The sequence below is a fragment of the Poromitra crassiceps genome (genome assembly GCF_964638095.1).
Source record: "Poromitra crassiceps genome assembly, chromosome: 19".
Lineage (NCBI taxonomy): Eukaryota > Metazoa > Chordata > Actinopteri > Beryciformes > Melamphaidae > Poromitra > Poromitra crassiceps.
This window is the reverse complement of record NC_139646.1, coordinates 1,078,013-1,099,780: the sequence shown is the minus strand read 5'-3', so window position 1 is coordinate 1,099,780 and position 21,768 is coordinate 1,078,013. Positions and strand designations below refer to the sequence as shown.

Genomic DNA, 21,768 nt, shown 5'->3' with positions numbered 1-21,768 from the left:
TGTTCAGACACTACTGTTTGCATCTTGTATTTTATTGTATTTACTATGTAGCCTACTATGTTGTTGTTTTTTACTGTCATACTTGACATCCTTGTAAATGAGGCTCGTCCTCAATGAATTTTCGAGTTTAAATAAAGATTGAATGAATGAAATGAGATGAGATGGAGCTGCTGATGTGGTCCTGAAATCCCTTCATCCCAAACTCAACACATCCATCAAGCTCACACAGGAAGAGAAGCACCACCACTCCGCTCTGTCCCGTTCAGCACTGCTCTTCCCCTAAGGATGCTCGAATGTGATTCAGGTCCAGGGAGGAAGCAGGTACATCCGTTTTCCTTGTGCTTTCGGGAGTCTGGTCCAAGTTCACTTGCACGGACCTGGAGATGGACTGCACCGAGCGTTCCCGGAAATATCCCAAAGCCTCCCGTGCGTGCTCCTCCCGGAGGGTTTGCTCAAAGGTCTTGCGCTTGTGCCTGAACTCGATAATGGTCTTCGTATAGGAGTTGAGGGTGGTGACGGATGCACCCATGCAACAGGTGAAGGACATCCAGGCCATGCTGATGTAAGAGAGAGAGAGCAAGGAATGAGAAACTCACTTTTGCTTAATGCACTTTTTATACTCTTTTTTTTAAGTTTTGTTGTGATGCTTTTAAATGTCCATTTTATTCTCTTCTTTTCTTTTCTTTTCCTGTCAACCATTTTATGTGAAGCACTTTGAATTGCCTCTGTGTATGAAATGTGCTATACAAATAAACTTGACTTGACTTGACTTTGTAATTCAGTGCAGAGGGTGACTGTACTGAACATAATCACTTTGTGACTCAGTGCAGAGGGCAGTGGCGGACTGCATAATCGGGCACGTCGGGCAAATGCCCGGTGGCCTGGCCTGGCCTGGCCTGCAAAAAAAAAAAAAAAAAAAAAAAAAAAAAAAATGTTTTTTTTTTTTGGCTTTTTTTTTTGCAGGCCAGGCCAGGCCACTCACTGAACAGCAGGCCAGGCGCCGCCTGGCCTGCTGTTCAGTGAGTGGCCTGTATCGGCCCGTATCGGCCTGGCCTGCTTAGTATCTAATGCCCGGCCTGAATTATGATCCCAGTCCGCCCCTGGCAGAGGGTGACTGTACTGAACATGAACAGATAATCACTTTGTGACTGTACCGAACATAAACAGCTGAACTCTGCTTTTGAAATGAAAAAATGGTGAGCACCCATGTGAGGACACAAATCTAATTTGCCAATTTGCTGTTGACATTTTGACCGTGTGTAAAAGTGGTAGCTTTAATCCCTCGAGGTGCCTCCACCTCCAGCTCACATAGATCATCAATCAATCAATCAAGTCATCATCACCTGAACTTTTCACACAGGTTGGTTAATGCCATAGGTTCATGCTCACAAAAGATCCAGAATTGTTTAGCCTCTAAAGGTAATTTTCAACATACTGCGCATATTGTGAAGGGGTGAAATATTATTCCCTTATGCAATTCCAATCATGCCTGCATTGAGGCTTTAGACACCAAAGCTTCATCCCACAGTAACATGAGAGCTTTGGGCTTTTGTCATTAGAGAGAGAGTGATGGTGGGCAGAGGTGAGAGCATAGAGCTAGAGCAGACTGTGTGTGTGTGTGTGTGTGTGTGTGTCCTGATGTTGTTGTCGTGAATGAAAATCTCAGAGAGGTGTTTGTTCTTGAGGTTGGCTGTACCTTTGACCACAGCCTAGAGGAGGCCTTTATAACCAAGATGCTAAAATATCAACAGCTGGAGCAGACCATTTCACAGCTGGGCTACAGGTGTAAACTTATAGTTTTCATATTTGGTAGCCTGGGTCATGTCCATAAGCTGGTTGTAAGAGGCCTTCAGATGGCTGGTCTACCTAAGAGAAGGGCCAAACAGTTAGCAAGGTATTGTTCAGTATCTGCTATTATTGGCAGTCGCTCAATATGGAGAAGGCGCTGCTTTTTGTACCCTTGAAATTGGATGCTGTCCCTTATCTTGTATTACAGTATAACTGTATGTCAATCTGCCTTTGTCATCACCCTGTGCGGTATTATATCTTCTTTGTATGCATTATTGTGGTCGCCAATTAGGCACTCTTGTATCTGACCAACTCCCAACATCTGATTGCATTACTAGTGTTTATGTCCTTTGTACTCTGTATCTATGTGGACATAAATAAATCATTTAAATGTGTGTGTGTGTGTGTGTGTGTGTGTGTGTGTGTGTGTGTGTGTGTGTGTGTGTGTGTGTGTGTGTGTGTGTGAGTGTGTGTGTGTGTGAGTGAGAGTGAGAGTGAGAGTGAGAGTGAGAGAGAAGAGGGGGGGGGGGGGGTGTTACATGAGAAAATGGAGCCCTGCAGGTGTCCTTATTTGATTTCCCAATGGGAGAGTGGTGAGTTCTGCTGAAGATGGGCTAGGAGTCATACCAGAAGGACCAGCCGTAGTCCCAGTTGTAGGGCCTCCAGTCGGGTGGACCCAGATTCACGGTGACCTGGAAGACCTGTGAGTACATCACATGAGCCAACATACCCAGCAGTCCTGCAAATATGCATTAGTTAGCTAGCTGTGTGACGATGCACCACACATTATTACGTACAGAGGCATGCTCACTGAACGTTCCTCCACAGTGCACACAAAGTCAGTGCGCCCATTGACCTTGTATTGGTTTGTGGCTAACTATCTGGAGCTAATATGAAGAAGAACAGCATGGCTTGTGCTGAGAAAGGAATCTAGCAAACATAATTTTTGGTAAGTAGCAAACAGGGCTAGGGTTCCAACAACACATTTGGAACATTTCTTCAATTCACGACTTATCTCTGCGAGTCACTTCCTACGTCATAGATTTCACATTTAGTTCAGAGTTCTTCCCGATCCAGATAACCGCAGGAAAGGCTACATGCCTGGTGATAGGGGGGTCCACCCGCTATGCCGACCACCCGCTATGCCGACCACCCGCAATGCCGACCTTAGGTTTAGGCGTGGGGGTGGGAGAGGTTAGGTTTTGGGTTAGGGTCTGGAGGAGGTTAGGTTTAGGCATGGGGGGAGGTTAGGTTTGGCGTGGGGGCTGGGAGAGGTTAGGTTTTGGGTTAGGGTCTGGGGGAGGTTAGGTTTAGGCATGGAGGGAGGTTAGGTTTGGCGTGGGGGCTGGGAGAGGTTAGGTTTTGGGTTAGGGTCTGGGGGAGGTTAGGTTTAGGCATGGGGGGAGGTTAGGTTTGGCGTGGGGGCTGGGAGAGGTTAGCTCCACCGACACGCTGCACGCCGCCTCGCTCAGCTGGTTCTGCTTGTGGGCTATCGGTGATGGTGCCGCGTCTATGTGCCGACAGGCCGCAGTGCCGACAGGTCGCAATGCCGATAGCCCACAAGCAGAACCAGCTGAGCGAGGCGGCGTGCAGCGTGTCGGTGGAGCTATACCTCTCCCAGCCCCCACGCCAAACTTAACCTCCCCCCATGCCTAAACCTAACCTCCCCCAGACCCTAACCCAAAACCTAACCTCTCCCAGCCCCCACGCCAAACCTAACCTCCCCCCATGCCATGCCTAAACCTAACCTCCCCCAGACCCTAACCCAAAACCTAACCTCTCCCACCCCCACGCCTAAACCTAAGGTCGGCATTGCGGGTGGTCGGCATAGCAGGTGGTCGGCATAGCGGGTGGACCCCATCGGTGATAGGATGCAATTGTCAGTGAGGGATTATTTTCCTTGACTCCCCTTCTCATCCTCTAATTTCATTTTGGAAGTAAAATACCTTAGCTTTGTTAGCTACGTGTCTTCTTGTACCACATTTACAGTAGGTGAGGCTTTCATCAAGAAACACTACCTGTGCTTCGAGACTGGTATCAACACATCCACATATCACACATTTCAGGCAAAAACAAACAAATACTGAAAGCATTTGAATGAGTAACATATAAAGTGTGACTACCTGAGAGCACGGTGAAGATGGCGGCGAAGGCATTGATCTTGAGTCCATCAATGACATTGCTGGAGTGGACCAGCTCTAAACACATGAGGCTGAAGCCCACCAGCAGCAGAACAATGTACAGCATCTCAGAAACCAACGACAGCCACAGCATCCCTGCAACACACACACACATTCAAAGTCATGTTAACACTTTGGATTAGGGGACTACACCAGCTGAGCTTGTTTCTGTGGCAGTTAGCCTAGTTGGCTAGCTAGCTAGCTAACTAGCCAAAAAGGAGTTAGGTCAATCAGCGCTCGATTGCTCTTCCTCCTTCCTCCTCTTCCTCCTTGAGGACCCGGATGGCGCACACACGTTGAAATTTTTGAACACAAGATTCTGAAAATTTTGAATTGAATTTTGAAATAGGAACGTGGAAACTGAATAATTTCAAAGCAAATAAATTCAGTTTAAAATTATGCTATTCAGATTCAGTTTTTCAACTCACATTAAAAAATAAAAATTTCAAAATAAAAAACAGCAATTCAATTTCAAAATGAAAAAATTTGAATTCAAATAGAGCAATTCAAATTCAAATAGAGCAATTCAATTTCAAAATGAAAAAATTTGAATTCAAATAGAGCAATTCAATTTCAAAATGAAAAATTTCGAATTCAAAAAGAGCAATTCAAATTAAAAATTAAAAATTTCGAATTCAAGTTGAGCAATTCGAATTCAATTTGAGGTGGCACATAAATCAGCCCATACGGGAACCCTATTCAAACTCAACCAGGAAAGGTACAAGTCAGGAACGCTATGCAAACTCAACCAGGAAAGTTACAAGTCAGGAACGCTATGCAAACTCAACCAGGAAAGTTACAAGTCAGGAACGCTATGCAAACTCAACCAGGAAAGTTACAAGTCAGGAACACTATGCAAAGCCAACCAGGAAAGTTACAAGTCAGGAACGCTATGCAAACCCAACCAGGAAAGTTACAAGTCAGGAACGCTATGCAAACTCAACCAGGAAAGTTACAAGTCAGGAACACTATGCAAACTCAACCAGGAAAGTTACAAGTCAGGAACGATATGCAAACTCAACCAGGAAAGTTACAAGTCAGGAACGCTATGCAAACTCAACCAGGAAAGTTACAAGTCAGGAACGCTATGCAAACTCAACCAGGAAAGGTACAAGTCAGGAACGCTATGCAAACTCAACCAGGAAAGTTACAAGTCAGGAACGCTATGCAAACTCAACCAGGAAAGTTACAAGTCAGGAACGCTATGCAAACTCAACCAGGAAAGTTACAAGTCAGGAACACTATGCAAAGCCAACCAGGAAAGTTACAAGTCAGGAACGCTATGCAAACCCAACCAGGAAAGTTACAAGTCAGGAACGCTATGCAAACTCAACCAGGAAAGTTACAAGTCAGGAACACTATGCAAACTCAACCAGGAAAGTTACAAGTCAGGAACGATATGCAAACTCAACCAGGAAAGTTACAAGTCAGGAACGCTATGCAAACTCAACCAGGAAAGTTACAAGTCAGGAACGCTATGCAAACTCAACCAGGAAAGTTACAAGTCAGGAACGCTATGCAAACTCAACCAGGAAAGTTACAAGTCAGGAACGCTATGCAAACTCAACCAGGAAAGTTACAAGTCAGGAACGCTATGCAAACTCAACCAGGAAAGTTACAAGTCAGGAACGCTATGCAAACCCAACCAGGAAAGTTACAAGTCAGGAACGCTATGCAAACCCAACCAGGAAAGTTACAAGTCAGGAACGCTATGCAAACTCAACCAGGAAAGTTACAAGTCAGGAACGCTATGCAAACTCAACCAGGAAAGTTACAAGTCAGGAACGCTATGCAAACTCAACCAGGAAAGTTACAAGTCAGGAACGCTATGCAAACTCAACCAGGAAAGTTACAAGTCAGGAACGCTATGCAAACTCAACCAGGAAAGTTACAAGTCAGGAACGCTATGCAAACTCAACCAGCAAAGTTACAAGTCAGGAACGCTATGCAAACTCAACCAGGAAAGTTACAAGTCAGGAACGCTATGCAAACTCAACCAGGAAAGTTACAAGTCAGGAACGCTATGCAAACTCAACCAGGAAAGTTACAAGTCAGGAACACTATGCAAACCCAACCAGGAAAGTTACAAGTCAGGAACGCTATGCAAACCCAACCAGGAAAGTTACAAGTCAGGAACGCTATCCAAACCCAACCAGGAAAGTTACAAGTCAGGAACGCTATGCAAACTTAACCAGGAAAGTTACAAGTCAGGAACGCTATGCAAACTCAACCAGGAAAGTTACAAGTCAGGAACGCTATGCAAACCCAACCAGGAAAGTTACAAGTCAGGGACGCTATGCAAACCCAACCAGGAAAGTTACAAGTCAGGAACGCTATGCAAACCCAACCAGGAAAGTTACAAGTCAGGAACGCTATGCAAACTCAACCAGGAAAGTTACAAGTCAGGAACGCTATGCAAACTCAACCAGGAAAGTTACAAGTCAGGAACGCTATGCAAACTCAACCAGGAAAGTTACAAGTCAGGAACGCTATGCAAACTCAACCAGGAAAGTTACAAGTCAGGAACACTATGCAAACCCATCCAGGAAAGTTACAAGTCAGGAACGCTATGCAAACTCAACCAGGAAAGTTACAAGTCAGGAACGCTATGCAAACCTAACCAGGAAAGTTACAAGTCAGGAACGCTATGCAAACCCAACCAGGAAAGTTACAAGTCAGGAACGCTATGCAAACTCAACCAGGAAAGTTACAAGTCAGGAACACTATGTAAACTCAACCAGGAAAGTTACAAGTCAGGAACGCTATGCAAACTCAACCAGGAAAGTTACAAGTCAGGAACACTATGTAAACTCAACCAGGAAAGTTACAAGTCAGGAACGCTATGCAAACTCAACCAGGAAAGTTACAAGTCAGGAACGCTATGCAAACCCAACCAGGAAAGTTACAAGTCAGGAACGCTATGCAAACTCAACCAGGAAAGTTACAAGTCAGGAACGCTATGCAAACTCAACCAGGAAAGTTACAAGTCAGGAACGCTATGCAAACTCAACCAGGAAAGTTACAAGTCAGGAACGCTATGCAAACTCAACCAGGAAAGTTACAAGTCAGGAACGCTATGCAAACCCAACCAGGAAAGTTACAAGTCAGGAACACTATACAAACTCAACCAGGAAAGTTACAAGTCAGGAACGCTATGCAAACTCAACCAGGAAAGTTACAAGTCAGGAACACTATGCAAACTCAACCAGGAAAGTTACAAGTCAGGAACGCTATGCAAACTCAACCAGGAAAGTTACAAGTCAGGAACGCTATGCAAACCCAACCAGGAAAGTTACAAGTCAGGAACACTATACAAACTCAACCAGGAAAGTTACAAGTCAGGAACGCTATGCAAACTCAACCAGGAAAGTTACAAGTCAGGAACGCTATGCAAACCCAACCAGGAAAGTTACAAGTCAGGAACACTATACAAACTCAACCAGGAAAGTTACAAGTCAGGAACGCTATGCAAACTCAACCAGGAAAGTTACAAGTCAGGAACACTATGCAAACTCAACCAGGAAAGTTACAAGTCAGGAACGCTATGCAAACTCAACCAGGAAAGTTACAAGTCAGGAACGCTATGCAAACCCAACCAGGAAAGTTACAAGTCAGGAACACTATACAAACTCAACCAGGAAAGTTACAAGTCAGGAACGCTATGCAAACCCAACCAGGAAAGTTACAAGTCAGGAACACTATACAAACTCAACCAGGAAAGTTACAAGTCAGGAACGCTATGCAAACTCAACCAGGAAAGTTACAAGTCAGGAACACTATGCAAACTCAACCAGGAAAGTTACAAGTCAGGAACGCTATGCAAACCCATCCAGGAAAGTTACAAGTCAGGAACGCTATGCAAACTCAACCAGGAAAGTTACAAGTCAGGAACGCTATGCAAACTCAACCAGGAAAGTTACAAGTCGGGAACGCTATGCAAACTCAACCAGGAAAGTTACAAGTCAGGAACGCTATGCAAACCCATCCAGGAAAGTTACAAGTCAGGAACACTATGCAAACTCAACCAGGAAAGTTACAAGTCAGGAACGCTATGCAAACTCAACCAGGAAAGTTACAAGTCAGGAACGCTATGCAAACCCAACCAGGAAAGTTACAAGTCAGGAACACTATACAAACTCAACCAGGAAAGTTACAAGTCAGGAACGCTATGCAAACCCAACCAGGAAAGTTACAAGTCAGGAACACTATACAAACTCAACCAGGAAAGTTACAAGTCAGGAACGCTATGCAAACTCAACCAGGAAAGTTACAAGTCGGGAACGCTATGCAAACTCAACCAGGAAAGTTACAAGTCAGGAACGCTATGCAAACCCAACCAGGAAAGTTACAAGTCAGGAACGCTATGCAAACCCAACCAGGAAAGTTACAAGTCAGGAACGCTATGCAAACCCAACCAGGAAAGTTACAAGTCAGGAACACTATGCAAACCCAACCAGGAAAGTTACAAGTCAGGAACGCTATGCAAACTCAACCAGGAAAGTTACAAGTCAGGAACACTATGCAAACTCAACCAGGAAAGTTACAAGTCAGGAACACTATGCAAACCCAACCAGGAAAGTTACAAGTCAGGAACGCTATGCAAACCCAACCAGGAAAGTTACAAGTCAGGAACGCTATGCAAACCCAACCAGGAAAGTTACAAGTCAGGAACGCTATGCAAACTCAACCAGGAAAGTTACAAGTCGGGAACGCTATGCAAAAGCTACCCTTTCACATCAGCAATAATGACACAGAGAGGGGCGTGACAAATCAGCTCATTTTGATGCACTGGGAGTGAGACTTTGAAATATGCTAAAACCTAAAGTCTGATTTACAAAACAGTCTACTTCTCAATCACTAATATTTCAAAAAATAAAATAAAAATAATATTTCTCAATGGAAATGTATGGACACATACGATAGGCTACATTGATCATGTGGTCTACACTACAATATAACATCAATAACTGAGTACAGATCTGCTACTAACTGCCAGCCCATTACCGCTTGTTTTCATCTGATGATTTCCGTATAAATGACATTTGTGGAAGGAAGAACTTTTGTTACTTCTTTCAGGCAGCTTAAAAACCATGAAACATGTGATCTTTGAGGCAGACAGAGTTCACTCACCTTTTTCGGATGCAGGGGCCAAGTCAATGAAGCTTCTGCATCTCTCACCTAGAACAGCAGGAGGGGGGGGGGGGGGTATGTCAGGATGTGGCACACCACAATTGAACAGCTGTGATATCTTCAGCCCAAATGTATTTTGAAGGTGCTATCAATAGCGCCTTCAAAATAAATATGGGCACAGCCAGATCTGGCTGTTCCGAAATATCAGAATAATCTGTTTGGGTTCAGAAAAGTTCAGGAGGGACTGACTTTATTTGAACATGTCATGTTTAAACCACTGCAAATGATTAATTGCTGTTGGTGCTATACTGATAGATGTACAGTAGGTTTCTGTCCATTTCCTAATCTGTGTATATGCAATTCCAGATTGCTCTCCAGGTGTCTCAGGAGGAGGATAGAGTGGATCAAAGGTTTTACCTCCAGTCCATTGAATTCACTAACCTGACGCTGCCAGATGGGGGGGGGGGGGGGGGGGGTATTGTTTGTTTGTGTCACTAGTGCCCCCATCTGGCAGTGTCAGGTTATGAATTCACAGAACTCCAAAAACTTAAGAGGTCATAAATTCAGACTATTCAAAGACTAATAAACAGCATGCTAAATAGGAGACAGAAATACAACTTTGTGGACCTCTGATTTGCCGACACCAGACGGGTTGTTGGTAAGGATATTTGACATCTACTTCCTGTCCAATTGAATAATATACATGTGTGTTGCATATAATCTCACACCTACTTCCTGTCCCATTGAATAACATACATGTGTGTTGCATATAATCTCACACCTACTTCCTGTCCCATTGAATAACATACATGTGTGTTGCATATAATCTCACACCTACTTCCTGTCCCATTGAATAACATACATGTGTGTTGCATATAATCTCACACCTACTTCCTGTCCCATTGAATAACATACATGTGTGTTGCATATAATCTCACACCTACTTCCTGTCCCATTGAATAACATACATGTGTGTTGCATATAATCTCACACCTACTTCCTGTCCCATTGAATAACATACATGTGTGTTGCATCACACCTACTTCCTGTCCCATTGAATAACATACATGTGTGTTGCATATAATCTCACACCTACTTCCTGTCCCATTGAATAACATACATGTGTGTTGCATATAATCTCACACCTACTTCCTGTCCCATTGAATAACATACATGTGTGTTGCATATAATCTCACATCAACTTCCTGTCCCATTGAATAACATACATGTGTGTTGCATATAATCTCACATCAACTTCCTGTCCCATTGAATAACATACATGTGTGTTGCATCACACCTACTTCCTGTCCCATTGAATAACATACATGTGTGTTGCATCACACCTACTTCCTGTCCCATTGAATAACATACATGTGTGTTGCATCACACCTACTTCCTGTCCCATTGAATAACATACATGTGTGTTGCATATAATCTCACACCTACTTCCTGTCCCATTGAATAACATACATGTGTGTTGCATATAATCTCACATCAACTTCCTGTCCCATTGAATAACATACATGTGTGTTGCATATAATCTCACATCTATAACTGCAGAGCGGGTTGGCATGACACATAATCGCTAAGCAGCCGAGCTGCGCATGTGAGACCTCGAGGGGAAACCAACGAGGCACGGTATAAATGAGCGATGAGGAGGAGGAGGAGGAGGAGGGGAAGGAGGATAATAATAATAATAATATAATACATTTATTTTATATAGCGCTTTTCAAGTACTCAAAGTCGCTTTACAGAACACATGGGTCAAACACTCAAACAAACAACACAAAGGGTGCCATAGCAACCAGAGAGCAGCGGCAGCTAAACGCGCCAGCGTTCACTCAACCGGAACAGGGCCAACCTCTGAACATAAAACATAACAGAGACAGACATAAAACACAGACAAACAACAAAAAGAAAGGGGCGGGGGGGGTGAAGGCTGAGGGATGTGTGGAGGCAGGGGGATGGGGTGGGGGGAGAGGGTAGGACTGTGCGTGCATGTCATGTATGTGGATGACGACGAGGCACTGTAGGCTAGAAAGGAGTGTGCGTAGTGCGCTCTGTTTCTAGTTACCATAATCCCACTACAGTGGCAGAATGTGTGAGAAAGAATTGATGCACACAGTGATGCTTGGCAGAGCAGAAATAGACGGTGGCATCTTATCAAACCTTTTGTCACTTTATCAAGACAGGACTGACACCCTGCTCCCCCCCCCCCCCCCCCCCCGACACGAAGCCCCCCCCCCCCCCCGACACACCACATTCTTCTGCTTTTGGACAGACATGTTTCATTCTGTCATCTGTGACGCGTGTCAGTGGATTTGTTGTTAAGTGGAACACTTTAATCACGTAGGAGGAGGCTGGCAACAGCTGTTTGAGGAAAAACTCATCAAGGCCGCTGTTACATAATCCTTATTAACTAAGCTGTCACCCCCCCTCAACCCCCAGCCCTGCAGCCACTTGATGAGATGGCGATGTCCCAGCAATCTCTGCGTGTGACTGATTTCTATTCTTGAACGTAAAAAACAACAACACTACTGTAATAGCACAGTCAGCACAAATTACAGGCGGATGTTGGAGTCTGCAGATGGATGTGCTGCTAATTCCAGTCATTATTGAGTCAAATGGAGGAGGACTAATCCGGCCTAATCACACCTGGCTTTGAGCAGATGCAGGTTCTTGTCCTGACCGCATGATGCACACATCACCATCACAAGCCTGAGAAGATCACTGGTTACAACATACTCCAATTAAAAACAATCCCCTGCTTCCATTTCCCTGAGCAGGTCAATGAGCAGTTTTCACACTTTCTCTCACTTACACTAAGCTGTAAAGCAATCACATTCTGCTGCTATCAAGTTCACTATACAGCAGGCAGCATCCACTTAAGGTCCTGGAGTACCGCAGGAATGAGTCCGAAGTAGCAAATCCCCGCCATGATGGTTCGTAAGGGGGAAAGGCAATGGGATTTAAGTATGGAATTTTCGGTTAAATACATGAAATAAGGTCTGTGGTTAACACAAGCTTATGGGAGTGGAAATTTGTGTTCAGCAGGATAATCTTCACAAACGAGGACCACTTTTATGACTTTTGAAGCGTAGGCTAAAGGATTTTTTTTAATATATTTTATTTTACATTTTTCAGAACAATGAACAGACAAGTCAAACGAACACACTCAGACACAGAAAAGAAAAGAAAATACATATTGATATACAATATTACGTGATTACCAGCCGCATAATGCGCTTACGTGCTTGTGAGAGATATCGTGCAAGGGGTCCATGAGAAACCAGCCAGGCGAGTCACCCGTCACCCCTAACCTCATCAAGGGGTGCTAGAAAATGGGTCCCAAATGGGGACCCATTTGGGACGTTTTAAGTGAATTGGTCCTCAGGAACCTAATTCTCTACATCCGTATAACAGAGGTCATGTCCCATCAACGTAAAGGCGTTTGTTTAACAGGATTTTCAGAAAACATTTCAAAAGTCATAAAAGTGCTCCTCGTTTGTGAAGATTATCCTGCTGAACACAAATTTCCACTCCCATAAGCTTGTGCTAAAGTCCTTATTTCATGCATTTAAACTGAAATGCCCATACAAAATCCCATTCACTTTTCCCCTTATGAACCAGCATGGCGGCAATTTCTGGGTAAGCCTACAAAAATACATCATCCCTGCGGTACTCTACTGAACTGGGACTGTCTTTCCACTTTTCCTACCTGCCAGTACCTCATGTTACCAGATACTTTCTCTTTGTGTCATGCCCTCAACCTCTGCCTCCTAGTCTCTCTCGCCCCCTCCTTTCTGTTGTGATTACAGGATTGGAGCCAGGTGTGTGGAGCTGATCTCCAGCTATCGCAGCTGCCAAGCATCACCAATCAGCAGGCTTCATATACCCAGCCCAGACGTCAAGACACTGTCAGATTATCTTCTCACCTGCATGGAGAGGAACGTCTGCTGCCCTAAATCTGACTACCTGCGCCAATCCTCCCCTGTCTGTCTGCCTGCTCGCCATCTGCCTGGACTTCAGCCTACCTGCTCTCTGCTCGCCTGGACTTCAGCCTACCTGCTCTCTGCCCGCCTGGACTTCAGCCTGCTTGCTCTCTGCCAGCCCGGACTTCTGGATGCCTGCTCGTTCACCTACCTGGACTCTAGCCTACCATCCTGCAACCTGGGTATCTCGTCCATCCGGACTCAACCAATAACATTTAAATAAACAAACTGTTACAACTTGATATTCTGTCTCTGTCTGTCTCTGCCCTTGAGTCCAACAAACAAAACCCTAACAGGATAATCTGACCAAAATGGACTCGGCAGAGGCGGAAGCAATGAGACAAGCGCTTGCTCAGCAGGGCCAATGGCTAGGAGGCCAGGAGGAGCGTCTGCGGACCATGACTACAGAAATGCAGAGGCTTGGTGTGACCATCACGGGCCTCACCGAGCGTTTGACACCAGCTCCAGTTGCCGCTCTGCCTCAGCCCGACCAGCCAGCGCTGCCTGCTACCACAGCTCCGGAGCCTCACATCCCACCTCCAGCAAAATACTCAGGTGATCCACACAGCTGTCGTCAATTTCTCACACAGTGTCAATTGTCGTTCAACGCTCAGCCCATCCGCTTCTTTACGGAAGCTGCCAAAATTGCATACCTGGTTAACCTACTGGAGGGACCCCCGCTTAACTTTTTCAATGCTCTCTTTGAACAGGGCTCTCCGCTCACCCAGTCCTTTGCGGGATTTGCTGTCGAGCTCAAACGAGTGTACGACCATCCAATACGAGGGCAACAGGCGGGGCAGCGTCTGTTGACTCTTTGCCAAGGAAGACTCCCAGTCCGTGAGTTTATAAGCCAGTTCCACAGTTTGGCTGTTGAGTCGGGGTGGGATAATGTGGCCCTCATTGCAGCATTTCAGAGTGGTCTGAATAGAGAGATTGGAAGGGAAATAGCACTACGGGGGGAACTAAATTCCTTAGACGCCGCCATTAGTCTGGCCATTAAGATTGCGGATCAAATCGCCCTGTGGCGTACTGACACCCCCATCTCTCTGTTCTCATCACGTCCCGATACTCCAAACTTTCCCGAACCAGAACCCATGCAACTCGACCGGGTCCGTCTGTCCCCGGAGGAAAGGGCTCGTCGTCGGGCTGCCACACAGGCCTGTTTCTACTGTGGAAACCCCAGCCACCGTATTTCGGATTGCCCCGTCCGTCCAGCAAAAGGGCCGGCTCGGCAATAGTTAGAGAGATATTGTCGAGTCGAGCAACCACTGCCTCTCTCCCTATCCGTCCACAGCTCGATGCCGCCATCGTGTGGTGCCAGCAAACCATTACACTCTCTGCACTCATAGACTCTGGAGCCGATGAGAATTTCATTCATAATGGTACGTGCCAGCAGTGGGGCATCGAGACTGAGCCCCTCGATGTCCCACTAAATACTACAGCCCTTAACGGGGTACTGCTGGCCCAAGTGGACAGAAAAACCATTCCCCTGTCCCTTCACATGTTTGGGAATCATCAAGAAAAAATTCAGTTTCACGTCATTCATTCTCCCAATGTTCCTCTAGTGTTGGGATTCCCCTGGTTGAAACTCCATAACCCCCAGATCAACTGGACCACCGGCACGGTGGGGTCATGGAGCTCCTTCTGCCATGCCAACTGCCTCCGTTCCGCCCAGACACCTTCCTCTGAGCCTCTACCAGTACCAGAACCTCCAGATCTGTCATCAGTTCCAAAAGAATATCATGACCTCGCTCCTGCATTCAGTAAACAACAGGCATTAACACTCCCTCCGCACAGACCATACGATTGTGAGGTAAAGCTTTTGGCCGGAGCTCCTCTACCCTCTAGCAGGCTCTACAACCTCTCTCTGCCGGAACAGCAAGCCATGGGGAAATACATCCAGGACTCCTTGGCAGCGGGGATCATCCGACCTTCATCCTCTCCGGTGGGTGCAGGTGCCTTCTTCGTGGGCAAAAAGGATGGGTCTTTGAGACCATGTATAGACTATAAAAAACTAAATGACATCACAGTTAAAAACAAGTACTGCCTGCCTCTGATTGACTCTGCTTTTGTGCCCCTTCATGACGCCACAGTATTTTCAAAACTGGACCTCCGGAACGCGTACCACCTGGTGCGCATTAAAGATGGAGATGAATGGAAGACTGCTTTCAACACTCACCTGGGCCATTTTGAGTACCTGGTGATGCCTTTCGGCCTCACTAATGCGCCCGCAGTCTTCCAGGCACTCGTCAACGATGTACTCAGGGACATGATTGGTCATTTTGCATTTGTTTACCTTGATGACATTCTGATTTACTCCCAGTCTCTCCAGGAACACCAGAAACATGTGCGGGCAGTGCTGCAGCGTCTCCTAGAAAACAGACTGTTTGCTAAGGCAGAGAAGTGTGAATTTCATGCTTCCACGGTGCACTTCCTGGGTTTCGTCATCTCCCCGGGGAAAATGGAGATGGAGCCGGCTAAAGTGACAGCAGTTCTGGATTGGCCTGTGCCTACTAGCCGCAAACAGTTACAAATGTTTCTAGGATTTGCCAACTTCTATCGAAGATTTGTCCGTAATTACAGCACCATAGCAGCCCCCCTGACTGCACTCACTTCCACCTCCATCCCGTTTCGATGGACACCGGAGGCGGAGACTGCCTTTGGGGAGCTCAAGCGCAGGTTTGTCTCCGCTCCAGTGCTCATCCAGGCAGACCGGACCCGGCAGTTCATTGTGGAGATGGACGCTTCTAATGTGGGGGTAGGTGCAATCCTCTCTCAGCGCACACTGGCTGATGACAAGTTGCATCCATGTGCCTTTCTGTCCTATAAACTTTCCCCCGCAGAAAGAAACTACGACGTCGGCAATAGAGAGCTTCTGGCTGTGAAGGTGGCGCTGGAGGAGTGGCGACACTGGCTAGAGGGGGCCGAGCATCCATTCGTCGTGTGGACAGACCACAAAAACCTCACCTACATCAAGGAGGCGAAGCGGCTTAACTCACGCCAAGCAGGGTGGGCTCTGTTTTTTGGCAGGTTTAATTTCACACTCACCTACCGCCCCGGTTCGAGGAACGTGAAGCCCGATGCGCTGTCACGCCAGTTTGCGGTGGAGGAGGCAAACATGGACCCAGAGCCCATTCTTCCATCTTCATGTGTCATCGCTGCCGTTACCTGGGAGATCGAATCTAAGGTCCGCCAAGCCCAGAGGGCCCAGCCCGACCCAGGTAATGGTCCTCCTAACCTTCTGTTTGTACCTGATTCTGTCCGCTCCCAGGTTCTGCAATGGGCTCACTCATCCCGCCTTACCTGTCACCCGGGGGTTCGTCGGACAATGGCCTTCCTCCGGCAGAGTTTCTGGTGGCCCACCATGGACCAGGATACACGGTCATATGTTGCAGCTTGCTCTGTCTGCGCGCGCAGCAAGACCTCCACAAAGCCCAGCTCTGGCCTGCTCCGTCCACTGCCTGTACCCAGCCGGCCATGGTCACACATAGCAGTGGACTTCGTCACTGGCCTTCCCCCATCTGGAGGTAACACCACAGTTCTTACTGTCATAGACCGTTTTTCTAAGGCAGTACACTTCATTGCCCTGCCCAAGCTGCCTTCCGCTAGGGAGACAGCCGATCTATTAGTGCAACATGTGTTTCGGGTACATGGGCTGCCTGCAGACATTGTCTCCGACAGGGGGCCTCAATTCACCTCACAGGTCTGGAGGGCATTCTGCACGGCCATGGGAGCCACCGTCAGCTTATCTTCGGGGTACCATCCTCAGACCAACGGACAGACTGAGCGAGCGAACCAGGAGATGGAAGCAGCTCTTCGCTGTATCACCGCGGCGAACCCCTCCTCTTGGAGCTCACAGCTGCCCTGGGTGGAGTACGCCCACAATACCCTTCCCAACGCCCTGGGTGGAGTACGCCCACAATACCCTTCCCAACGCCTCCTCGGGTATGTCTCCGTTTGTATGTTCTTTGGGCTATCAACCTCCTCTGTTGTCGGGTCAGGAGGAGGAGATTGCAGTGCCTTCAGTTCAGGCCCAGATGCGCCGCTGCCGCGCTACCTGGAAAAGAGCCCGCGCCGCCTTACTCCGAGCTGCCTCCAGGTCACGGGTCCAGGCCGACCGTCGCCGTGTGCCAGCTCCAGCCTACGCTCCAGGGCAGAAGGTATGGCTTCTTTCGAGAGATCTGCCTCTCAAGGTGGATTCTCGAAAGCTTGCACCTCTCTACGTTGGGCCGTATGAAATTGAAACCATCATTAACCCATGTGCTGTTCGGCTTAAGCTCCCTTCCTCCCTTAAAAGGATCCATCCCACATTTCATGTGTCTCTGTTAAAGCCGGTGCAGTCCAGTGCTCTTGTCCCTCCCACAGCCGCCCCTCCTCCTCCTCGGATGGTGGAGGGTGGTCCAGTCTACACCGTGAGGCGTATCCTGGATGTCCGTCGCCGGGGCCGCGGATTCCAGTATTTGGTCGACTGGGAGGGATATGGTCCGGAGGAGCGCTGCTGGGTCCCTCGGCGGAACATACTGGACCCCACGCTCATCCGGGACTTCCGTCGCCAGCACCCTGACGGAGCCAGGCGTGCGCCAGGTGGCGCCCGTAGAGGGGGGGGTACTGTCATGCCCTCAACCTCTGCCTCCTAGTCTCTCTCGCCCCCTCCTTTCTGTTGTGATTACAGGATTGGAGCCAGGTGTGTGGAGCTGATCTCCAGCTATCGCAGCTGCCAAGCATCACCAATCAGCAGGCTTCATATACCCAGCCCAGACGTCAAGACACTGTCAGATTATCTTCTCACCTGCATGGAGAGGAACGTCTGCTGCCCTAAATCTGACTACCTGCGCCAATCCTCCCCTGTCTGTCTGCCTGCTCGCCATCTGCCTGGACTTCAGCCTACCAGCTCTCTGCTCGCCTGGACTTCAGCCTACCTGCTCTCTGCCCGCCTGGACTTCAGCCTGCTTGCTCTCTGCCAGCCCGGACTTCTGGATGCCTGCTCGTTCACCTACCTGGACTCTAGCCTACCATCCTGCAACCTGGGTATCTCGTCCATCCGGACTCAACCAATAACATTTAAATAAACAAACTGTGTTACAACTTGATATTCTGTCTCTGTCTGTCTCTGCCCTTGAGTCCAACAAACAAAACCCTAACACTTTGAATGGCAGACTGACATCAACACAAAGGATGATTATCCTCCTGACATCTCAGGAAATGACATGACTCAAAAACAAATGATCAAACAAACAAACAAACCAAGACCTATAAAAACGCACAACACACGCACGCACGCACGCACACTGTCACACACACACACACACACACACACACCTTATCCTCTTACTTTCATCGTGGATGTTTTCCTCGCAGGAGAACCAGACGCCGGTGTGGAACTGGCGGAACAGGAACCTGTCGTCCCCGGTCTCCCAGCTGTAGACCACTTTGTTCGGGTCCGTTTCGTTCACTCCGTAGTCGATGCAGCGGTGCGTGCGCAGCTTGCTGCACTTGGGCTTGGGCACCCTCTGTGTGCCCACGCACCAGTACGTTGTCATGAACGCAGTGATTGAAAAAAAGAGGGCGAAAAAGTTCAAGCCAATTGACAGCAGCGTCCTCCATTTGCGAGTCGTCATCATGGTCCATGAAAAGGATATGCGCATATTATGAGCAAAAAGTGAATGGGTGCAAACTGTGTGAACACAACCTACACCAAGTCGGGTAAATTTCCCATTTGGCGCTCCCAAGTTCTCCAGAAGTCTCCATCAGTGAGCAGATATTCCAGACCGAGCTCAGCTTGTCAGGATTTGATGCTCGCTGGTGTTTGCTTTCTGTTGACGATCCTCTCTCCCTCTCTCCCTCTCTCCCTCTCTCTCTCTCTCTCTCTCTCTCTCTCTCCCTCTCTCTCTCTCTCTCTCTCTCTCTGTGTGTCTCTCTCTCTCTCTCTCTCTCTCTCTCTCTCTCTCTGTCTCTCTCTCTCTCTGTCTCTCTCTCTCTCTCTCTCTCTGTCTCTCTCTCTCTCTCTCTCTCTCTCATCTCTCTCTCTCTCTCTCCCATCCACCTCTGCCCACCCATCTCTTACAAAGTGTGTGTGTGTGTGTGTGTGTGTGTGTGTGTGTGTGTGTGTGTGTGTGTGTGTGTGGGCGCGTGCGCGTGTAGGCTAGGTAAAAAAGTGTGTGTGGGGGGGGGGGGGGGGGGGTGAACTTATCCAGGTGATTACATGCTGAGACTGGGTAGCAGTATATTTACTACTCAGCCTATCACTATGAGCCAAGGCTGTGTGTCTGCACTAGTTATAACCCTATGATAATCACTAGTGTCCGGTGCACTAGTTATAACCCTATGATAATCACTAGTGTCCGGTGGGATCGATTTGCCTAAATTGCCTCACATCCCATGGAGAGGAGTATACACACTGAGATTTGCATGATGCACATCAGCCAATAGGATGAGGCTGCTCACCCTAATGTCCACCTGAGACACTGGGGCACCGGCCAGGGGGCGGGGCTGCCAGCGACTGCCTCATCTCTACATACCACAGTGCTGACATGCAGGCCGGAGCTACTAGGATAACCAACAGTTCCTCAGTCCTCACTCTCATCAACAAGAGGGGGGTGCATGAGAGGGGTTAGGGAAGGCATACAGCAGCTTCCTTGGCCCTGGCGTGGATTCGAACCAAGCCCCCAGGAATAGCGCTGGGCTGTGAAGCCATTTGAACATGGTGGCGAAGCTCTGTATTGCAAGTCACGTGACGCCATGCAGCCCAGAAAGGACAATTCCCATCCACTTGAATGGGGACCCCGGCAGCTAAAACGACTCTTTTATGATCAAATAATTGTGTATGGGACATTTTTTCTTCAGAAGCCACTAAGAGCCGTATACGGGTGTATTTTCTTCATCTACATCTACATCCATGGGTGGGAGGGGTGGGAGACGTCATGGAATACGTCATGGCACACATGCGCACTTCGCCTTGGGCCGCATGGTCAGGAAGTAAAACCAGGAAGAAAAACCCCCCATGATGGCTTCATGTGCCAGTGAGCAGCCTCCGTCCGAATGCATGGGTGGGCGTGGCTCGTCCCCTATCCAGTTCTTTTAATACATCCATGATTCGAACGCATCCATCCCCAGAGGAGGGGTGTTGCGGCGGGGGAACAGGGAGAACCAGTACAGGGGAACAGTGTGTGTTCTGCTGGTTGGTAAACAGGTCCATCTCCTGAAGCGGGACCAGGTTTGCCCCACCTCTTTGGGACAAAGACTGCACTCGTCCGTTGGAAGAGGCAGAGGACAAGTCTTTGCTCCGGCCAGGGCTGGAGGGGAGCTCAGGGCTTCAAGCATCATGTGGGAGACGCCAACAGTGGCCCAGTTGATCCAGGGGAAGCATGAGAGTGTAACACCTCGGCTTAGAACCTAGAGGACGACTAGGCACCGGTCTGGGGAGCGCGGGCGATGTGGATTGTGGAGTGAAGCCAGTCTCCCCCAGCCCATCATTATAGGGAGGGGAGGGGGAGGTAGAGGAGTGGTTGACATAATACCTACTGCCAAACTGTAGGTCAGCAGCCTCGGCGGTGCTGGCGTCAGTTACACGGCCCTACAGCGAGTGAGCAAGTATGACTCAAGTGAGCAAGCTGGCTCGCCGAGACTGTCCCAGTGAGAATCAGAGCTTGGGCCTCTGTTCTCGCTAGGCCCGGGGATAGCTCGGCTAGACCCGGGGGATAGCTCGGCTAGGCCCGGGGGATAGCTAGGCCCGGGGGATAGCTCGGCTAGGCCCGGGGGATAGCTCGGCTAGGCCCGGGGATAGCTCGGCTAGGCCCGGTGGACAGCTCGGGGGCTAGGCCCGAGGGATAACTCGGGGGCTCCAGCATCATGGGAGAAACGCTGAAAGGCCACATCCTATTGGCTGACATCCATGCAAATTTCAGTGCAAAATCTTCTCAAAGGGAGGTGGGAGGCAAATGAATGCCTCTAGGAGCTAGTGCTAAATATAACAGGTCAGTTAATGGTCAGAGACAACTCTCATCCGGCACACTACCTCTTTAATCTCCTCCCATCAGTCAGGAGATACAGAAGCATCAAGAGCAAAACATCTGGCTTCAGAGATAGCACCTGCCTCCAAGCCAAATGGGGTCGCATGGAATTCCAATGAGGTCGCCTGAAAAGAAAGAAAGAAAAAAGTATGGTTTGGTTGAGTTAGTTTGGTGTTTTTATATCAGAACGGTTTGGTTGAGTTATGGTGTTTTTATATCAGAATGGTTTGGTTGAGTTATGGTGTTTTTATATCAGAATGGGCTAAAAACATCAATTGTTCCAGCCATTACAAAAACTGTTCAGAACCTTGCAGTAAATGAGGCCAGATATGTACAACAACAACAACAACAACAACAACAACAACAACAACAACAACAACATTTCTACCTCAACAGCATGCCTTCATCTTCAGCCCTGGAGGCTTAGCCGTGTTTAAACATGAAAACTGAAAACACTGAAACAAACCAGGCCAAGGCTCTAAATGCCCCAAATACTATTGAATAATTAAGCTGTTGCTGATACTCCAGTTAACTGCCACCTTTGGCGGTTTGTGTGTACAAAGGTGATGGAGAGGTTGCAAGCAAATTACACACACATGCTCATTCACACAAACCAGTGCGCACCTGTGTGTGTGTGTGTGTGCGACACACACACACACACACACTATG

General features: G+C 47.9%; 1 protein-coding gene across 1 annotated transcript; it reads right to left on the bottom strand.

Annotated features, from left to right (window-relative positions):
• Positions 1 to 262: 262 nt before the first annotated feature.
• On the bottom strand, positions 263 to 18,711 carry LOC310793732 (germ cell-specific gene 1-like protein; the record flags this gene model as incomplete). Its single annotated transcript, XM_083655599.1, has 5 exons — positions 263 to 557; positions 2,416 to 2,527; positions 3,912 to 4,064; positions 9,099 to 9,146; positions 18,423 to 18,711. The coding sequence occupies 5 exons, from the start codon at positions 18,709 to 18,711 to the stop codon at positions 263 to 265; spliced, it is 897 nt and encodes a 298-aa protein (XP_083511725.1).
• Between the last annotated feature and the right edge of the window lie 3,057 nt (positions 18,712 to 21,768).